Below are 22,213 nucleotides of genomic sequence, written 5' to 3'. Positions count from 1 at the left end.
GAAAACTGCATTGTGGAAGCATTTTTTTCAGTAATTTTATGTAAACACACAAATATCTATTTAAAAATGCAAAGCCATTCATTGAGTTGATGGTGTCCCTTCAACCAGATCTCCCAGTGATACCTTAAGTATTGTGAGTATTCTGGAAAATGTTGGGGCAAATGTTTATACACTCTGATATTTTGTATAAAATACAGATACTTATGAAGAGTTCTGTGGTTGGGATTCTTGGCCTCAGCAGAAGCCATTTATAAAATCACTTTCTGGCAAGGCCACTTTGAGTGGATCACTCTGGAATTCAAAATCAAATGAGTTTTACTCAAACATACGCTGGGGATTTAATGTTACAACATTTTGATTTTATGTACTAGTTTAGTCTGTGACTTGGAACACTTCTCAGATACATAAGAATGGATGGGCAGACACAAATATATTTTCAAAATGAGGAGCTGTGCTAAAGCATCATTCTATTAGAAGTACCCTTACAACGCCCTTATTTCCCTCTGTTTTCAGAAACTTTGCAGCCAATTTTTAAATTCTGAACTAAAAATTGGTTTGCTGTATGTAGCCTCTGAGTAAAGATTTGACATTAATATCAAGGACATATCAATTAAATTCTTTAATGAGGGGGAGGGGAGGGGCCAAAAAAATATTTTTTTTGGTTAAATTATAGCATATTCTAGAGGAAAATATTCTCTCTTAATGCTCAGGCATGACTTCCTGAAGCTGTTACTGTCCAGCCCAGAAATTATGGAATACTATGTGTAAAGGGTTTGTCGAAGGAATTTATTTTTCTGTTGATTATTGAATACAATTTTGTGAGTAAATTATCTTTCTTTTTTTTTTTTCCTTCTTTTTTCACATATTCCATCCTTATACTCGACATTAGGCACTCTACTACCCAACTTTTTTGAGGAAAAGAAAAATAAGTTCTTTAACCGCTTTTATCTCAGTCATTAAGCTGTACACACTAGAATGTTTTTATCTGCTACCTCCAGAAACCATAATGTGTGCAGAGAACGTATTCCTTTTTTTCCACCTCTCAACATAATGCTTTAAACTACGAGGTAACACTGATACGAATCAATTTCACTGCACTGACATATCACATTATTTTCTATACATTACTATGGTATATCTTGATTGTATGCCTGTCTAGCCGATTAATTATTAAAGTTTACCTTTGTTCTTGAACAGTGATCGCTTTAACATTCTGTAAATAATGTTCTGGAAAATAACAAAAAAATGTTTAGTTTATTCTTCAGCATTAAGTCTTGAGATTCCCTGTGGGTGCAGCACAGGAAGATGTGATATGGTAGGTCAGTACCTTACCGTCTGAAAATATCAACCTAAATTTTTGTCTTTTTCTTACCTAAGTACCAGATGAAGATTCTCCCACTTCAAAGGAAACAACTGCTCAAAGAGAGATCAGTGAGGTAGTAGAAACCAGGGACTTCAATATTCCTCACAGTCGTGAAATATGGCTCTCTTTCCTGTGAACTGTATGAGCCACTGCTGAACTTTACTCTTGTAGTAGGTAGAATTTTATGAAACAAGTTTCGTATGTGGACAGGAAGTACAAAGTACAGAAAGGCCATATCATTTGCTAAAGACACCTGAAACTAGTAATATAAGATTTTCTATTATTTGGAAGGTAGAATTATGCCACAGGAGGTCACTAAGATCCAAGCTGAAGCTCTGTTGTACAACTCCTATCTAATCCTGAAAAAAGTTTGCCAACAAAGTAACGTGATGTAAAAGACAAAATGCTCATATTTTAGCTGCAAGAGTAAAGCCAGCCAAAAATGTAAGAACATTAATCACATTTTCCAAGCCTACCTTTCCATACAAAGTTGGTGCTTAGGTTTAAAAGTACCCGATGTCCTGTGCCTTTGTTCTATTTTTCAGCATCAGGCTGGCATGCACTCCTTGCATTACCCTAGATAGCCTAGTTTCTAGATACCACCTTCTTTATAGCTAAATTGATAAGGTGTGCTTAAACTGTGATAAAATACAATGCTCCTAAAAATGTGTTAGCCAACCAGAGACTGAGACATGTGTAAGCTTCTTGGGTTGTTTTGCTGTTGTGCCAACTGGACTAGATGATGCAGTACCATCAAATAGTATGCAGAAGGAAGAGGGAATAAGTTCAGAATTCTGCCATACCATTTAGGAACGTTTGAAGGATGAATTGTAAAATTGAAAAGGTTCCACAAATCATTATCCTATTATTTAAAATATTTAAAAAAAAAAAAAAAAAAGCAGGAAATAATTGTATTTCACCAGGGAAAGTGTCATTCACAATTACTCGATACATAAATATGTGAAAGTTTGCTGAGATAGCATTGTTATACTAACAGAAAAGATGTTTCATCAAAATGATGTTTCCATGTATAGACTTGAAAATCCTGAAGTTCTGTGAGAACACATGTTTTTGCATTACTGCCAATTTAAACTCAACTAGCAATGTATAGCCATCTTTACTGAAAAAATAAGTCTTATGTTGCCAGATGAGTGTAGTGTGGAAGCTAAATTTTGGTCATCTTAGTCTTCTGTTTGTTCAGTGCAGAAGAGAATGGCAGCTTCTTGGGGAAGAAGAGAAAGATTTTGTTCCAAAGGAAAAAAAAAACGTGAGGCTAATAAAAGAGAAACAAAAGAAACCCAAACTTAAACAATGTGTTTGTTAGGGTAAAGAACTTTAGGATTTCAATGAGATGTGCATCTCTTTTAAAAGCTCTAGTATGATGAGAGCAATCATTTAGTTTTCTGTTTCATTTCCAGCAAAATGAAATCACTTCCTCTAGACAGAAATCCTAACTCTAAGCAAGCTATTGCTCAATCCCAGTAGGACCAATATGATTTTATGTAACTGTTGCAACTCACACTGTTAAGAACTTTCCTGTGACTTCTGGATCTCAGATTAGTTCCAGAATCCAACATCTTCCCAGTCACTAACTGAAATATTGTGAGACTGCACATTATTTTATCTGAAAAGGGTGTTGAGATCTTGATTCATGCTACCGGTACTTCACAGTCCGATTATTATAATGCGTTTCATTTTGATCTTCCCATCTCTCTTGAGAGTCGCCAGCAAATGGTCCAGAACTTCAGTTAGACTCCTTTTCTATTAGAGTTGTCACTAGCATAGCTCTTGAATTCTTTATAAGCTTTGCTGGTGTGATCCAGAATGAAGGTCTGCTTTTGACCTTCAAGCATGGGTATGGCCTTGCTCAAACTTACTTTTTGACCTTTCTGTCCCCTTGCCTTCCATGCCCTCTCCTTGGATCATCAGCAAAGCTGCCTTTCCCTATCTGCTCTTGTCACCTTAAAGTAATGTTTGCAAGTGTATCGATGCAGTAATGACTTCACAGCCCAGCAAACTTTTCCTCGTTAAACTGGTTGTAATTTGAGTTCTGAAACAAGATAGTATCTTGTATAACTATATTTAAATAAATTAAGGTAAGAACTGTGGTACCTAGTTAGTGATAGATTGCCTTTATTTATTCTTACACCTTGTCCCAGGATGCTATATGTATAATCAAAAAAATAAGGCGTATACTATTAGATATAGTATGGTTATGACATGTAGATGCATTGACATGAAATTCAGTGGTGGAATTAGTAACAGTATTTTCTCTGTTATTCATGAAGCTTTGGCAGTACTTTATATGTCTTCCTAGTTATTAGTATATTTGTAATCCAGGTAATGTGGAAAGAAGTATTATGCGATGGTAGCTTTCACATCAGAAACATCACGGCTTTCTATACTCAGTCTTAGTACTGCAATGTTTTTCTTCCATAGTTTACAAAAATGCACATTTTGCTGCTCTTACTTCAGAAAAGTGAAGGAAATGGAATGAAAGTTTTGTAGCCTGCATTTAGTGGCCTAATTTCAGTCCTTAAAATCATCATGAGCCTAGCATCATTCTAATGAAGTTCTGGTAGTATAAAACTCACAAAATAACAAATTTAGGCAGCAGGAACTGAATGCCTGGAGTGCATCTCTTCTAGAAAAGAAACAGATTTTTTTATAAGTTCCTATGTGAAATGTAAAAGGTATCTTTCAGTAATATTTCAGAGGTAATAATAGGCATTACATGTTTAGTGCAACAGAGTAGCTGTCCTGTTTCTCTTCTTTATTTTTTTTTTTCTTCTTTCTGCACATTCTCCTCTTCTTGAACAGAAATAAAAGGTTCAAGGCTTGTCAGCATCAGTTTATAGATAGCTGTTTAAAAATAATGAGATATTGGGTATTGTAAGGCTCAGGGCTGTCTTGCCAGACTCATTCATTTCCATTCACCTTTTGTCAGAATTGCAGACAGAAGACATTCAATTAAAACCTGTCACCTGTTGCGTGTGACCTAATTTGTATTTTTGAGTGTCACAGATTAGGATACTTTGCTTCCTATGGAACCATTAAAAAAATGTAAAGCAACCAAAGCATTCTTACACATTTTATTTCACATTTTCTTCATGTGAACATTCTTCACTGAAGACCACTTGTGCTAAGAAATAATAGAATTTATTTACACAAAATCTAATTTGCATGAGAAAACGAAGTGGATTTTATGCATGTTCTTTTATGTTTTAATGCAGAAATGACAGTGCACTAAAGTTCAGCATGTAGATGATTGGTTCATGCAAAGTTAATGTTCCTTTCAAGAGAGATTGAGTACTGAGCTGTGTAAGTAACACATCTATCAGTTCTTTTGTCAAACAAATGAAACAAAACCAAAACACACAAAAAACAACAACAACAACAAAAATAAACCTCTGGGCTTTAACCAGAGTTTTTTTTTTCAGTTCCTATAGCAAAATCTGTCCTCATCTCATCATTGCAAGAAAAGAATGGATTTGCCAAAATGTTACTTATGTTTGGTTGCCTAGAAACATTTTTGTTTATTAAACATGGGAAAAATCTGAAATGAAACATTATTTTGAACACACTATTTTATGAACTGGATATTTTTCTCATTTGGTTTTTCAACCTGGAAAAAATCACTGAATGTTTACAGTTGAGCGGATACTTTTTCCTTTATTTTGGCTAATAGTTTGTTGCAAATCTTTGTCAGAGGAACAGATAAATTAAGCATCTTAAAGTCACAGAGCAAGGTTGATATTAAAGTAATAAACACTGGCTTGTCCTTCTGTGCATTATATGGGCAGGTTCCTAAACAAAATTGTTTTATAGGCACTTCTTGAGGACAGCCAATTTTATTCCATACTAACAAATATTTTTTGATGCTGACTGAATGAAAAGTAGGAGGATGATTTTCAGACTTCTGTTGCTACACTAAGTAATGTGTTTAATAGTGCAGATAGCTATCAGAAGGCAAGACACTAAAGCCTTCCCCTGCTAATTGTTAATTCAGCTGTAGATCAGGAAAGCTTTAATGTGAGCCATAGCTTTTATCTTCTTTGATGACTTAGGACTCTGTTTTCAAAATATTGCCTGCCTAACGGACACATATTTTACATGTCTAGCTGACTTTTTACCTGCATACGGTATTATCTAAATACTTTGTAAACAGATTTCAAAAGCTCTCTGGCATCCTTATAATTCAGCACATAAAACAAATATGCAGATCTAGAAGAAAAGATAGCTCACATTACTCTTTTTCTTCATGCTGTGTTACTGACTGTGTGTTTCCACTAGTCTGAGAAAATCCTTTGTGGTTTAAAGTGCAACTATTTGTTCCCCTGCAGATCTTTCAAACTTCAGGGTTAATGCAGTAGCCTGACACTTCTCTAATCCCAAACTACAGAGATCACTGAATTGTCTAAAAAGTAACTAGATGACCATGTGTTCTTTGTCTGGATACATCCGTCTGTATTCATGGTAGAAAAATCAACAGTTTTTCCATTTCTCTGTGAATATGCAAAACCCAGAGTTTATAATATTCACCCAAGTTTACCTAGCAAACTTATGAACAGGCACAGTGTGTTCATGTTGAACTGGAACACCCTATCAAGATGTTGTCCCAAAGGAGAACCACATCAGAACCTGCCATTAAAATTCCTTTTGCTGTTTCTAGTTTTGCTGATAATATTTTTATTTATTTATTCATTTATTTATTTATTGGCCTCTCCTATTGATGTTCCTCTAAAGCTTGGCAAGATGCAGTTTTCCTGGAATCCATTCTTATAAATTGCACTACAGAATTTAAGAATGTAAGGCAATGCTGGGAATCTTATAGCATCTGTAGAAAATGGATCTTTACCCAGTTACATATCCTAGAAAACGTGATGGGAATATGTTTAGTACATGTAGAGTGCTGTGTTAGAGGTGGAGCTTGCCAGAAGAGCGTTGGCATAGAACACATCTGCTAACTCTAACTCACTTATGAGGTAGGGGTATGGAAAGGAAGCAGAATTTGAAACTTCCTTAGGTCAAAAGAGGCTTGGTTCTGATCTCTACTTTCCGCTGATGTAGTGGAAAAAGAGAGAGAGATTTGACTTACTCAGGTACTAGTTCATATTTAAGCGAAATAGATTTACTTTTTTCCAAAATGAAAAGCAATCCCAGATTACAGACAGTAAGCAGTTTCTTATAGGCAGTCCTGGTATTGGTAGGTCTTGATCTGAACGCGTGGGCAAATGCTTTGCAAGTCAGCCTGAGGATTTCCTGTGAGTGTAAGTGTTCAATGCAAAGGAGGAGAACATTTGTGGGACAAGTGGTCGAATGAGTGCTGGAGGCTTGCATCCATGGTAAGAAGAAGGGCACAGAAAAGAGGAAGAAAGGCAAGTTATGAGGGAATAAATGATATACTTTGGATGTGGCTTGGATCTATGTGGAAAAATATTAGACGGTTAAGTATGATTATCATACGGAGGACCTGAATCACAAAACGAATGATGTACTGGGACAAGGGCAATCTTTTTGATTATATAGCACTGGTCACAGTGGGGTACCTGTCACACATGACTGCTTCAGGGCTGTGTGAGACAAGGACTACAGAAAAGGAATAATAATTTGCAATAGCATTGGTGAGGGAGGAATAGATGAAAAAAGGGAGAAAATAGAGAGTTCAGGTTTGCCTGTGTTAAGTTTGTTTGGATTGAAATACCTGGTGTGTAGCTCACTTTGTACATCAGCTCTAGTCTTCGGTTATTTGTGTGGATGACTATGAGGATGCTTTCACTTCAGAGTGACAGACCAATATCACTTTGTTCTACATTGGTGAGCTTTTGACAGAAAGTCCTGGAAAGATTGTTTGAGGAACACAGGATGTGAACCTTTTTTGTAGAAGCTAGTGTAGTAACTATGAGACCATTTCTTTCCTTATGGTCAGGTGGAGAAATTCTTATTTTGTATTAGTATTTGTAATTACCTTCTTTAAAAAAAAAAAAATGTAGCAATTGCTGTGATGTACATAGTTTCCATCTCTCCATATATTATAGTTCTAGTTTAATCCTTATCCTCTGAGCTTTGTTAATCATGCCAAAATGCATTATTACGCATCATTCTTGAACAGAAGAGTTCATGAGTTGGGCTTGTCCTAAGATGTAAAGTGAATGTGTTGAACTTGCCTGTTGAAATCACGTTATAACTGGTAGCAGTCCTGTTACTTCTCTGGATACCAAAATAAGACTCCCTGTGGTCACCCATGTTTTTCTCATTTGGGCTTTTGTTTTTGTTTTTCTACTGAGGAATTTAAAAATGAAGCTCAGTGTTGGGGAATGTGAAGAGTCAACTTTCTTCTCTTCAGCGGAGCTTTGTTCACTGACGCTAATGGATATTTTGACCCTTAACAACTGTAATGATAATACCTGCAGTGCAAGCCGTTCCAAGATCTGACGTTAGTTTATATGGGTGGGATGAGTATCTTTCTTTTCACTTTGCAGCTGGGGATACTGATAGAGTGAAATCAGAAATCTGCTTAACTTCTTTCACCCTGTACTACAGCTAGGTGCTACAATATCCTCTTTAGTAATCTGAGTAAAGAATATGTGTTAAATTATAGCAGTTACCTCGGTGATCAAGATGTTAAAACCCTCCTCCCAAATGAAGATCTATGTGGACAAAATTGCCTTTCTTTCTTTCCTTCATTTTTCTAACAAAGAAGGCATCATCTATTACCATCTTGAGAGCAAACAAATGCATCTTTTTGTAATGAATTATCTTATGCAAGCTATAGAAATTGCAGGGGAAAATGTATAGAAATGTATACCTACCCAGGAACCTCTGGGTTTCAGTTTGCTATCTTCCAAACTCTGATAAGTTTTTACCAAATATGAGGTTGGTATCCTTTATTAAGGAGTGTCTTGTATTGTGTTTACTCCTTTAATGACACTTGGGAAGTAACATACCAGTTAGGGTGTGTTAGATTATCAGAAATTGATGCTAAAATAGTTATTTTGTAATGGCATTAGGAGAGAGGAAGTCTTAGAAGCTAAAATGATGATAACCTCCTTATCAGTTTTAATGAAAGGGTTATCAACCTGTAATTTATTTTCTGTTGTTATTGTGTTATCAGAAATCATTTCACATTAGAACAGGAATTAGTTATGTTATTTAAAAATGTTTAATACTGTTATTCCTGAATTATTTAGAATCGTAATATTTCTCGTTTTTTAAAAAAAAAAAAAAAAGAAAAGAAAAAAAAAAAGCTGTAGATACCAGTATATATATGTATATAGGTGAGTTCATGTATCTACAAATAATTTTGCTATTGCAACATTTGTCTGTGTTTCCTTCCATTGAGTATGTGAATGGCTTGAATCTAGGCAAATGCAAAGGAGATAAAAAAAAAATAAAAATCGTTCATCTTGGTAGATTTATATTATTTTAATTTAAAGCTTCAGTTCCATTTCTTTTTGATTAAACATGCTTCTATCTGATGCTATCCATCTTTTATCACTATGAAATCTGCTCCCAAACAGAAAGAAGGATGACATCTGAATTATGCAGAAATCATTTTCTATCTGCTTTTCTTCAAATTCTGGGCAGTCTTCTTCATAATCCCACCAATACCACATGGCTCGTTCTAATCCTTTGCCTATTTCTGAATATTCAATTGTCAAACCTTGGTCTTCTGCGGTTTGTTTTTACAGCAGTGTATTGTCCCAGGTGTCATTTTCTTTGCATATAGCTCAAACTCTCCGATTCAAGGATGGAAAACACTGAGCTAGCACTAGCTCTGAAAAGTTTTTGACTATCAATTTTTAAAGTGGTGTTGTAGTTCATGCATTTCTAAAGAGATCTTTAAAACCAAAGAAAAATAACTGTTGATTGAATAACTCTGAATTTGTATCAAATAGCTTAGACCAACAATCAGTCTTAAGTTTATAAATAGTATAAATAAGATTTCATTCATAATTATATATTGGCCTGTTTCTGTATGTGGTTGGTTAGTTTTATTTATATAATGTGATTCCCAAAAATGTTATTGGTAAAGTACAATACGAAATACACTTCTTGAGTTTGGGGAATGAAATGCACACACTTCTACAGTAAACTGAATGAAATTTCACTGTGAAATACAGGTGATCAATATGCAATGTCCTGGTGAGCAAAAAGTGTTGAGCACTGTTACTGTATCCAATGCACTGCTTTATGCTTACAGGCATTGGTTGGGACCTTAAGCCAAGTATTTGCTGTGTTTCTAACTTTTCCACATATTAACAGCCCCTCAAGGCAAATGAGAATACCATGTGTGCAAAGCCTTCACGCCAAACAGAGGAGCACAAATTTAGATCTTTAAAGTCCATCATCCTCGGTTCAGTTATGGAGTGCTCTGGTAGGTTGGTGTCATGCCAGCTCAGAGAGTGAGAGAGAGAACAGGAAAAGGAAAAAAGCAAGAGAGAGAAAACAAGAAGAATCAAAAACAAAACAAACAGTTGGCCTTGAATTCCTGGCTGTTTGGTAAAATGGCTTTTTTCAACCAAACCCCTCAAATTTCTACCAAATCCTCTTTGTTTTTTTTTTTTAGGATGAAAGAGGAGTGACAGATGTTTCCTGGTAACTAGACTGTATACTACCAGTGCAGGTTGATGAGCAGCACATAAATTCTGTGGTGTCTTCTTTTTGCTGTGCGGTTTACAGTTTATACAGTTTATACTGTAAATTTTTTGGTGGTAGCTTGTCTGCAGTCCAGAAGCCAGTTCTGGAGTTATTTCCTGTAAGAAAGAGTACAAGGAGATAAGAAGTAATATAGATGTAGGGCACAATAATGGCAATAGAAAAGATAGAGGGAGGAGAGCTAAAATGGAAGAGGAAAAGCAAAGTGAGAAAGTGAGCTGCACTTTATTCCATCACTTGCAGGGATCATTGATATGTAACATGTCCTTGCATTCTTGTGTAGTTAAATCCGTGTCATCAGGGACAAATGTTGCGCTTGGTATTACTTGACCTATTGCCCTGCATAGATGCTGAGTTTTTCAACTTCAGCATTGTGTTACTACTTGGTTATACTGACATTTTTCGTGGTTGTTGGGAAATCCATCTGGGTGACTCAGAAGGAAATAAAAATACTTCGTTGTTTTGTAGGACCTACCATCCTTATTTTCCCCCCCCTTCTTCATTTTGTCTATGAGAGCAGCTATAGTTTGTTTCAGGAAAGTAAACTCCCATATATCTGATCAAAACAAGTATCAGAATGCTTTTATTGAAGCAATGAACAATTTGGAAGTAGAACACACATGTTAATTAATCGTTGCTGACATCTAAATGAACACCCATACAATTTCTTTCAAACTCTCATGAACCACTTTGGGTCTTTAATCCACATATACATTCTTATTTAACTAAGGTATTTACTTTTTGTCCTCTAGTCATGGTAACTAAAAGTATTGCTTTTGACTGCCTAGACTGTCTACAACACCAGTTGTCTCTAAAGTTCTAATTCTCTGTATTTCTCTACTCATAATGTTTGCCTTGTATATCCATGGTGTTTATTACAGCTTTGAAGTTCTGCTTCTGCTAAAGAAGACTTAAGACTCAAAACTCTTTCAAATGGAAACTAACCTCATTAGCTGTGTTTAATATTATGTAAAAATTAACAAATGGTTTTCAACGGACAGGAAATTATGTTGTATACTTAGTCTTGCATGTGTGAAAATCTAAACAGCTTGCAAATACGTGTAGTGTTGCTTTCCCTTGCTTCTAAAATTACTCTTTTGAAATTAGTACACGTTTTAAATAAATCTTGGAAGGCAGGAGATGGAAGATTGTTATATTAAGGGCATCCTCATAATATATTTAATGGCATGTTTGCTTATTTTTCCCAATGCAGGTGTCCGCCTAGACAGAGTACGTGGAGGTCGCCAGAAGTACAAGCGCAGAATAGATGCAGAGAATAGCCCATACCTGAACCCTCAGCTAGTTCAGCCAGCAAAAAAGCCATGTGAGTACTCCAAATATTTGAAGTTTCTCTTTCAAGACTAGGTATTGACTCCTAGCCCTTTTTGCTAAGCTCCTTCTTCTGACTGGTACAAGATTTTGGGCAGAATATATTGCCATAACCCTATAGACATTTAGCTGTTAACATGCTTTGTTTTAAATATGCTCATCCTTTCTCAAGTGGAGTTGAACAAAGAATACTTTTACAGGTGGAAGTGTATAAAAGCATGGTTTATGCAGTGCAAATTTTACATTTACGGGTTATCTTTATTTTCAGTGGTACATAAAATGGTTCATACTGTGATCATTAGTTCATTGAAGCTTCTAGTTTCAGATTTCACAAGAAAGTGATTTTTGTGGTTTTCACTAACTAAATGAGTTTGACTGCTCAACCTCCCAATGAAAATACATTAAGAGCCTCATTAATTTATACCTATAGATTAATACACTACCTAGCATTAGATTAAAACAGCAATATGCCACACTAATAACAAGCATAGATTGGTAGTTAGGGCTCTAGTACCCTTATAAGCATGATGTTTTTTTTGTTTTGTTTTGTTTTAATGATGTCCTTGATTGTATCTTGCCAGGCTGAAATTAAAAGAGAGAGAGAGATGATCATCTCATTGCCAAAATACAAGTTCCATCCTCTTTGCGATTAGCTAAAAATAGTTAGGGGTTTTGCTTTGCAGCTTATATAAACTCAAGCAGTGACTGTACTAATTCCATGAAGTAAATTTAATAGCATTATAGCTGTAGTGCAAGAGGCTAGTGTATTGCCCTGCAAAGGCATACACTCTCTATCAAATGCTGTAAACTTTTTCAAATTCAAATCAGAATTCGCACATTCAGTTGCTTCTGTCATGAAGGTTAATTTGCTCTTAAAATAGAGAAATAAACCAGAGAAATAAGGAGAGGAAATTCCTTCTCTTGCATTTTCTTCTGCACCCATGCCTCTGACAGAAAAAGACAACACACACGTCATTTATAGGCTCTTGAAAATACCTGGCTGTATGGAAAGTGCAATTGTTTCAGTTTGTGTTCCCCAGTAGGGGACAGTGCTGTGTACAATACATTTGAGCATATGGGGATCTGGAGAGCAAATAAACAGTCTTTGAACTGTAAGTGAAAGGGCATTTTAGCTGTGTCAAAGAAAAAACAGCCAGTTTTACATAAAATTAAGGCTTAAGTGAACATATGGCATAGTTTCCTTTTGCCTTTCCAAAAAACATTATGCTGATTATATTCCTTCAATTGTCCAATCTGGCATCTTCTACTCAGCCTACATAAGCTGTCCCACCGTTCTGTAAATACAATCTAGGGCTGCACTAAGCAGATTTTGCACATTATAATAAAAACTTTCTGATAATACAATAAAATTTAATAAACTCTAATGCTTAATTTCATTAGAGGTTTAGTTTTCCTGGGTGCACAGATTGTCAGTTTTTCATTTACTTGATATTGTCATTGAGTAGAAATGATGATAGCCTAGCAAACCAAAAAGCCAAGACCAAACAGGGAAAAAAAAACAAAAACAAGCCCTTTGATGTGAACGAGGTTAACACTGTTGTACTCAAATACAAGAATCTCTGTGTAAACCCAAGATTACTGCAAAGTAGCGAAGTAATACATTACATTACCTTTAAGATGATAACTACACCAATTTCTGTAAGCTCCGTTTGTCAGAGATAAACCAACCTCCTTGTAAATCATTACTCATTGTCTAAATGCCTCCTTTCATTTTCCTCAGCTTGTCTAATTACAAACATTTTTGTAACAAACATTTATAAAACTTAATTTTCAGATCCTGTCAGATAAGTGTCAGGACTTGAAAGAGTTGAATCGGTTTTGTGTGGAAGTAGCCTGGGAGATTTTCTGGACCCTGACTGATAGTTTGTGCATAACAAAGGCACAGGAATGAAAATTGGGTTCTATTGATTCTAATTAGGGAAACATTAAATAAGATTTACCTAGAAACAGTGCTCATGGCTATTCAATTTCCTGAGTGATGGGGCTTTCTGAGTACAGTCAGAATTTTTCTATGCCATATTCTAGCATATGCTTCATACATGCATACGTGTAGAATACACGCAGGCATGCTGAGCTACATACATGTATATGTAGCTCTTTTCCCTCTAGCAAAATAACAGCTGTTTGGAGGATCTTTCCTAGACCTACTTCTGGCCTATATTGCTTTTTCCAACTTCACCATGAAATCTCATGGCCTGCCTGTAGATCTTGCTGATCGGGAAAATAAAAGAATTTGAGATTTTGTGAGTCATAAACCAAAATATACGATATTCCCGAATTGTATGCAGAAGAATCATTGATGAGGAAACTCATTAAAAAAAATATAAAAGAGGTTCTTTAGCCATTTCTTTTGTTTACATGGAAAAAACAACAGAACTTAGGGACCTGAGTGCTTCTTCATTTATTTATCATTAGTTAAAAAAAATACAAAGTTGAAGTCCTCATAGATATGTTTTGATATTAAAGTACTTTTATCCTAATTTTCAAAAGGTATACAGATTCAGGAATTTGGGAAGAAGCAACATTATCTGTTCTCTCTTACAACATGATGTTTTCTGTATGAAATTCAAAATCATAAGGAAAGACTTTAAAAATTAAAAAAACATGCAAAGGCTGTTTGCAATATAAGTTAAAACTACCATCTGTCATCTTTAAATAAGAATAGATTTTCTCATTAATCAGTTTGATAATCAGTAGAATATTGAGATCAAGAATTACTCAGTTGGCATAGTTCCTATAAAACATGAATATATCCCCTTGTAATAAAACATGCGTGATGTGATGGTTTCCAGTTGGCTCTTGCACTTATTTTATGAAAGCCTAACATATATCACAACTTCTGACACACAAATCTGGAATAAGGCAAAAGTTGTAGAGACAGTAGATCAGAATCAAGGAGCCTATGCCACAAACGAGCCGTAAAGTATCAGAAATCAGAATCAAGTGAGTATTTTATGGAAATCTGTCATGGGTTGGTAGGGAGCCCCTCCGACACTCCTGGGCAAGCTTCCATTGCAGTTCCCCCACAGGAGGACAGTGTGGTCCAGCCTGTGACTTAAGTGCAGAAGGAAAATAACACTAATTCTAGCAGCTTGCTCTGCAGTCAGAAAATATTTTGCACCTTCTCCCAGTGGAATCCCATTTATATCAAGCCCCCGTGACTCTTTATCATAAGAAACAGCTTACTGTAAATTCTCTGAAGAGCGTTCTTTGGGCTTGAAATTTTGGTGGTGCAGTTGAGGTCAGAAGATGTACCTACCATAAAAAGGTACAAATGTAAATACATTTGGAGTTATAATAATCTATGCTATATTAGGAGGTTTAATGAATTAGTTCTTTTCCCATTTTTCAGTTCTGTGTTCTGAGAGTAACAAATCAGGCTCCTGTATGCAGATAAGATATTTCCATTATTTCTCCATGTGACTATAATGCTCGTTTTTTGTTTATCCTACTTATATAGTATATAATAACAACTCTGTGTTGTAAATCCTCCTGGCTCTTCTATTCTTTGTTTTTGGTTTTCCTTATAACTTAATTGATTATTCCAAATAAATTTCATAATTTATGTGGATGAAAAAGTAGATTTTAAACATACAAATGAAAATGATATTTAGGTAAAAATAGTAAGTGTGTGCATATGATAAAGCATCGTTCTTTGCACAAAACCAGTTTTTAAAGGTAGGATTTGCATCCTTGTTACTTTCCTTAGTTTTGCACTCTTTAGTTTCATTGACTTTAATAGCTCTTCCTTGCTAGAAATGAGAGATCATTACTCTATTTTAAATATATTTATATTATTTTTATACATTTATAATTAAATAAGATGATTGTATACGTGAATCTTAATTTGTGTGTTTCACTGAAAAGCAGATATGTGACAACACCCCCACTTTTCTCACAAGATAGGCCCCAAAGTGCACAGATTCATTATTAGTTTTGTAACAGGCTCAATACCCATAATATATAGAATAATAAGCACTGAGAAAGTCCTGACATCGTTTCTATTACAGCTGTTCAACAGGGATATCTGAAATGGAGAATGGTTGTTGAAATCGCTGACAAACACTGCAAATTTCAGTGATTGACTAATTGCTTGTGGTATTTCCTTTCTCAAAAAATACCAGTGCCTTTGGGGTTTTTTCAGGTAGTTAGAGGAAGGCAAAACTTTTCCGATTGCACAGTCCAAAATACATTCTAATGCATGAAGATTTTTCTACAGTTTGTACTCTGATATTAAGAGGTGATCACGTATTTCTACATTCCATTAAATTTACATTCTTAAGAACATACACGTCTAGCTCGATGAACATTGTTAATGGATCAGATTTGTCTGTGCTGTAACTGCTTGTAGAAGCCAGTGAAATTACAATAAGGTTTAATTAGGTCCGGTATCTTAAGACAAATTCTTGTGCACTTTGAAATGTGAGCCATCTGTTTAAAAAGCAGAATGATGCTACTGGTGATCTTGTACTGTTCTGGGCCATTTTTACAGATAACAAGATTGTCTCCCATTTGCTGGTGGCTGAACCAGAGAAGATCTATGCTATGCCTGACCCCACTGTTCCAGACAGTGACATCAAAGCACTTACCACTCTTTGTGACCTGGCAGACAGAGAACTGGTGGTGATCATCGGATGGGCTAAGCATATTCCAGGTACATATAGTGTATTTATTGCAAATAAATGAAGTACGTAAATCATCACATCTGTTGTTATGCTCTAGTTAAAAAAAAAAAGAAAGATTTGTTCTCTCACTACAATGAATAAAATTTTCTTAAGGCTCCAGCTTATTCACATTGGACATAGGTTAGATGATACTATATCTTCTCTTGGAAATGGTATTATTCTTACTATGATTATAACCGTGATTGTAAGTTCCACATGCTGTTCAGTGAAATTATTTTTTTTCATGTACTAAGATAAACTTGCTATCCAGAGCGTTATCCTGGTAGGAAGGGTAGTATAAGCACTCTGCACTCATATGATTCAGCAGGAGTCGAATGTAGTCTAGCTGCTCTATTCCATAAAGGCTGCACTATCTTATACTGACTGGAGGAGGTGCAAAAATTCAGTTGTATTTTAGCATGACACGGAGGAGTTGTTCTCTTCCTTGAACAGACTAGCGTGAGAACTGGATTGTTCCAGCAGTTCCGTAGAAAGATGTGAATTGTACCAAAAGGTCTCTTCCAATATCTTGGTAGTTCCTTGGTCTGTATGAAATGGGCTGGGCTCTACATCTCTTAAATGTTTTGATGTTTGTAAAGCTAACTGGCACCCTTCTTAGCCAGATAAGCAGTCATCAGAAGTATTCTCTCACAAGGTTAGCGGTTTCTTCAGATAACGTTTGAGGTATATTTTCTTTTCACTCAGTGCTGAGGTATTTGTGCTTCTTCTGAGGGCAAATAGACAAGCTCGTAGAGAGTCTCCAGGGTTGTCAGTCTGTCACCTTTCACAAATGGTAAAGTTACACAGAAAATATTGGCTTTTTTTCTTGTTTCTTGAGGTATTTTTCCAGTCCAGCAGATGAGTGGGCATGTTTATGTGTTTTCATCAGCTCATTAGTTTTCTAATTTCGACAGTGAAGCCTTATTGAACATAAGAACTGATATCCTTTAGTTCCTCTGAGTAATACAACGTCGTCATTTTATATATGATTTTGGGATACCGCAATATTAGTGATAGAATAAATATTGCAGTCTGTTGTCTGTTTATCAAAGCTAAATGTATTTTATTTCCAGTATCCAAAGAAATCACAAAAATAGCCTCCTATTTGTAGAAACAAAGTAGAACAGTGAGAGCCTTGAATCTTCTTCATTCATTCAAACGGGGAGCATAGTGTCTATACTCCAATCTTTTACTTTCTTCCTACGATTCTTTGACATTTATGATAGTACAAACAAACTTCAGGTAAGGACTGGCTCTTCCTTTTTTTTTATAATTCGTGTTAACCAGCTCAAGGCCTCAGTTCTTTTGGTAGGTGCTTTTGGGTCATCTTAGATAAATATAAATACTAACACAATGTACTAATAAAATAACGTGTATGTTTATGGAAATTTATTTTGATTCAGACAGGAGAAAACAGCCTACAGATTCCCAAATAGTCAGTATGGCACACAGTTGAAATTTAGTCATTCTCTGTGCTGCAAATGGTGTATAAACAAGCTTTTGTTTCACAAGCAATGTTTTTTCTGGTACAGTTAACTTATTTCTGTCTCCTTAAACTAGTTTGTCTTTATGCTTTGAATGCTACAGTAATTTCTTTAATCAAATTGATGGAAGTCCCTTTCCCAGCCCACACTGAAACCAATTTATTGGTCATGATACACCAGCTATGTTGCTAACAGTCGTAACGAACTGTCAGGCAATATCGCAGTGAAGCTAATTTGAAGTCATTAGGTGTGCAGCGTTCAGGCAACAATTTGTTACAGTGGTTAGGAACACAGCTGACATTTCTGAATGGCTTTGTTCAGAGCAGTTCTAGATGAGCCCAGGCAAATTGTAAACTAATTTAAACATCACTCTGTATTATACTAGCTACTTTGTCTTACACTGGTTGCTAATAAAGCACCCCGAATTAAGTCAAAATAAGTTAAACAGGTGAGTTTGAGTTTCATCTTTGGAAGATACCTAGATCACCTTAACCAAAATAGAATAGTTCTGAAAGAAGTCAGTCACACTCCAGAGTAGTTGCAAGGAAACTTTAGTCAGCTTGATTTGTGAATGTGTTACATAGCTTTGATTTGACTGGAGGGGTAGAAAGAGCAGAGGGATGAGACTGAACGGCCTTTAAAATGATGGCTTTGGCTAGCATGAAAAAGCTATTGGATGCTGTAAAGTGGCATTGCAAATTTAAAGTCTGCAGTCTGAACTGGTTGAGGAATATTTCTGACATGAGGCAGCCCGTTATTACAAGGTAAACTCAAAAGCACACCTGCCATGGCAAAACCACGTGTAAGTTTACTCACTTGACCCCACTTAGGTATGGGGAAAAAGATAAAGCACTAAACAGGGAAAAAAAGGCTTCATAAGCCTTCTGAGCTTCTGAGAGGGCAGTGATAAAACCTGTGTTTGTTGTCTAGCACTTGATCACAAAAATCAAAATTCAAAAGGGCTTGACATGGTAAAGGGCAAATGTGATGAGCTGTTGTAGCTTGGTTTTGAATGATGGAGTGCTGTTGAACTTGGACTGCCTAAGCTCAGCTGATGTCTGGCACAAAACAACTTGTAGAAAAGCCCAGCCTGGTGCTATCTGCCTGTTGTCTAAGCTAACAAATGTTACCGTAGGCATTAGCAGAACTGAACTGGAAGGAGGATGAGTTAGAAAAAGGTGCAAATTGCATGCAAGTTCTCTGCAGTTTAGTGGACCTAGTAAAGCAGACCTCGGAGTACATCTTTTGGAATCGATTAATTATACCTGTAGTGAATTTGTGCCTAACACAGCAAATCAGCAGTCAGCAAATCTTTTTCTATAGTGATTTCTTAAAGTTCAGTGTAATTACAGGCCCATATATATTATAATAACTAATAAAGATCTTGGCTGTAAAGCATTGCAATTAAAAATAAAATTTGTATTTGTGGAAGAGAACCAAGTAATGTTTTTGTTGTTCTAACACAAAGTCTTTTTAGTGAGATTATCTATAAAATGGTAATAATGCAGCATGCATTCTCCTATAGTCAACGATTTCCCGTTGCAGTCACAAGACTAAAAATTGTTTTAAAATTATACAAACTTCAAATGCTTTCATAAAATCATTAGTACTTTTGTGCTGTTGGAAACATTTGCAATAGTTGCTTTTATTGAACAAAAAGTCTATGCCATCCACAAAAGGAAATATTGAAAGAAAAATATATATGGAAAGCCTTTATCAGTAAATAGAATTAGTCTCCTTGCATTTATAAATCAAATAAATGGAAAGTGTGTTGTTATGAAACATGACCATGTCTTATCTGAAGAAGAAAAAGATCACAATGGCATTAGGAAATGCTTGACTTTAGTTAGAGGAGTGTAAGGGCACAAGAACAGATGATGGTGCCCTAATAGCCCTTTTTAAGAATGACAGGGCCCCGCCATTAGCATCCTTTTATATCCTTGGAAATTGCTCATGCCTCGCTTTTCTGGTTCCTATCTGCCTGACTCTTTTTTATTTCTCTTTCAATTTCATCCGCGCTCGGATAAGCGCATGCTAACACAATATGATTGAGCTGTAAAATGGAACGCTGTCGCCTCTAATCTCTTTTATGTAGATATGGAGGTACTTCCACACTCCACTTCATTCTCTCTCCATTGTTGGCCTTTTTAGAATGTGTTGCCGAGTAATGGAGGCTCAGTCAAATATTAGAGCTAGGTTTCACAGGGTGTGATAAGAAGATTATCAGCCCGGCAGTCAGATCTATTGTTGTTCTTTGTGTCAGATTAAAATATTCCGATGTACTGTAACTTCGTTAGTAAAATACTGAAGGTGCTTAGGGAGAGACTGATGCTGCTTCATCTCCTGCCTGATGAGACAAAACCCCTATTAACTGACCTAAATAAATTGTAAATATATTTCTGAAACCTCTGCAAGACTTTTATTTTGTTTTGTTTTATTGTCTCACTTAAATAAGAGAGACATGCTTAATTCAATATTTACTGGTGGTTGAGTTTCCCACTCTTTGCTTTGTATTTTGGGGAGGATCCATTTTATTTTGGGTCTATTGTATTAATTAAGTTCTTTTCCGGTATGGAGTGGAATTCTGCTGATACCTAGTCACAGTTTCAGAGTCGTTTAGACATGAATTCTGTAATGTAACTATCTCATTGACATTCAGCAAAAATGTGCAATGTTCTTTTCATATTAAGTGGAAGCAGGAAACATTAAGCTCTTAAAAATGTGCATAACAGGAAGCTAAAGACAAAATGTTCTCTAAAAAATTTGCATGCATGAAAAAACATCAAACAGACCATAGAAATCAACTTTTTGCACTTAAAATGAAAAATTTGTTTGGAAACAGTAAATCAGACTAATACATCAAAAATAACTAGTTACATTATTTAGTAAAATAAGCCTGCTTGTCTTCAACTGTGTAACAGTTCAGTGTTCAGCAGTAACAGTGTTTAAGAAAGGGAATGGTTAGAAATTGATACTGCCACTGGTGCCAGTATTAAAAAAAAAAAAAAAGGCATGATTTTGATGGAGCAAATCCAAGGATGTTTTGAATATTTTAGTGCTAATGTTAATGTTTTATGAAACATTATTGTTCCGGCATACTCTTTCTGGAGGACAATGTTTAAGCTTTCGTTTCCAGAGCAGCTCTCAGGGGTATGCTTTACCATTTTAATACTGAACAGGAACATGATTTGCTGCAGAGTTGTCATTTCCGAAATGCCCTTTACTCATCATTTGTTACAGAAATGCTGCCCCATGTAGGTAAAAGTACAGAGAAAAAGTTGACCATAGTCACTTTTGGAAAGCTAATGTTCAAGGAAGCATACATGGTACATCCATGCAGATACGAACTGGGTACACACTTCATGGTAGTGTTAATGCTGGTAGGACTCTGAAGACAGGCTGTATGTTGGAACTAGCCAGTGTTTATAATCATATATGTTTTAGCTATAGCCAACATCCTGTTTGTTTTCCATATCCTTCTCTGGGTTGTTAATTGGAGCAGCTAACACAGAATATCAGCTCTGCAAGGAGGATAGATGTCTTTCTCTATGTCCATACCGTGCTGCTGTAAAATTTGTTGTTTCTGCTGAGGTTGAGGCCTTCTGAAGCCTCTTGTGCTGCCAGCTGAATTGAGGACCGTTCCAGACAACATGGTAAGGCCCACTAAGCTATCTCAGTGTCCCCTGCCGCAGGGTCACCCTATTCCAGAGACAGGTGGGCATGTAAATGTGATGTTACATGCTCATGTAACGTGGAATGGAGTATGAGCTGTTTCGTGCTGACTAGGCGGTTTGTAGTGATAATAACTTGAGCCTCCTGGGGAATCAGGACATCCCGCCCTTTATCAGTGTGCTATCTTGGACGCTTTGCAAGTTCTCTTTGCCTTCTGTTCAGCAAAAGCCCACTGCTTTTCTCCTCTTCTACAAATATGCACTAATTATGGAAATCAGGCATGCTTTTCATATGACAGAAATGTTCCTGAACTCACAACCTGTATGACATACACCATCTGAGGGGCACTGGGCTTTACAGGTAGAAATTCCATCCAAAAGGTTTCTTAAAAGCTACAGACTACCCTCACCTCAGTCACTAAATTGTACAATATAGGAAATGAGCAATTGACTGTTGGGTTTATTTTTGAACATTAGCATGGATCGGCCAGCACTGCCAGGGTTTAGATCACAATGCTGATTCCAGCTACTCTGAGCAGTATAGATCAGCAATGTGCCTAAAATGTCAACAGTTCATCTATCCCACTGTTTACATCAGTGCTTTTAATATCATTTAAAGTGATAGAAATGGTGGTATTTTTCTTTCCTTCACATTTTTTGAAAATAGTACCACTGAGAATTTGCAAATTTTGACTGGAAGGAGGTCGGATTTCTAGGAAAATATATGAATGAATATGTCCACAGTCTCATCATTTACTGGAAAAAAAAAAAAAAAAAGGAACCTGCAGTGTGGGAAAAGGGTAGTTACATAAAAGTCCATTTGTTTATTTTAAAATCATTTAATTTATCCAACTGGGATATGATGACAGACTATTCTTGATGGATTTGTTACTGAAGCCAATGGCAAAAATTTTGCCAATTTAAGTAGAAAAGGGGGTAGACTGTGTGCAAATAGAGATGCACATACTCTTAGTGTGTCTGCTAATCAGAAAAGACTGGTTCCAGGTCGGGATTGAGACAGCA

General features: G+C 36.0%; 1 protein-coding gene across 12 annotated transcripts in view; it reads left to right on the top strand.

Annotated features, from left to right (window-relative positions):
• The window catches only part of ESRRG (estrogen related receptor gamma), a 403,755-nt gene that overhangs the window by 339,984 nt on the left and 41,558 nt on the right, over positions 1–22,213 (top strand). For all 12 annotated transcript variants that reach the window (XM_066995513.1, XM_066995511.1, XM_048057618.2 and 9 more), the window contains 2 exons: positions 11,235–11,345; positions 15,864–16,025. In XM_066995513.1, the coding sequence (XP_066851614.1) occupies positions 11,235–11,345; positions 15,864–16,025 (273 nt within the window). The remainder of the gene's footprint in view (positions 1–11,234; positions 11,346–15,863; positions 16,026–22,213) is intronic.

The sequence above is a fragment of the Anser cygnoides genome, chromosome 3 (genome assembly GCF_040182565.1).
Source record: "Anser cygnoides isolate HZ-2024a breed goose chromosome 3, Taihu_goose_T2T_genome, whole genome shotgun sequence".
Classification (NCBI taxonomy): Eukaryota; Metazoa; Chordata; class Aves; order Anseriformes; family Anatidae; genus Anser; species Anser cygnoides.
The sequence above is the reverse complement of the archived record's forward strand: the minus strand, read 5'-3'. Positions and strand labels throughout refer to the sequence as shown.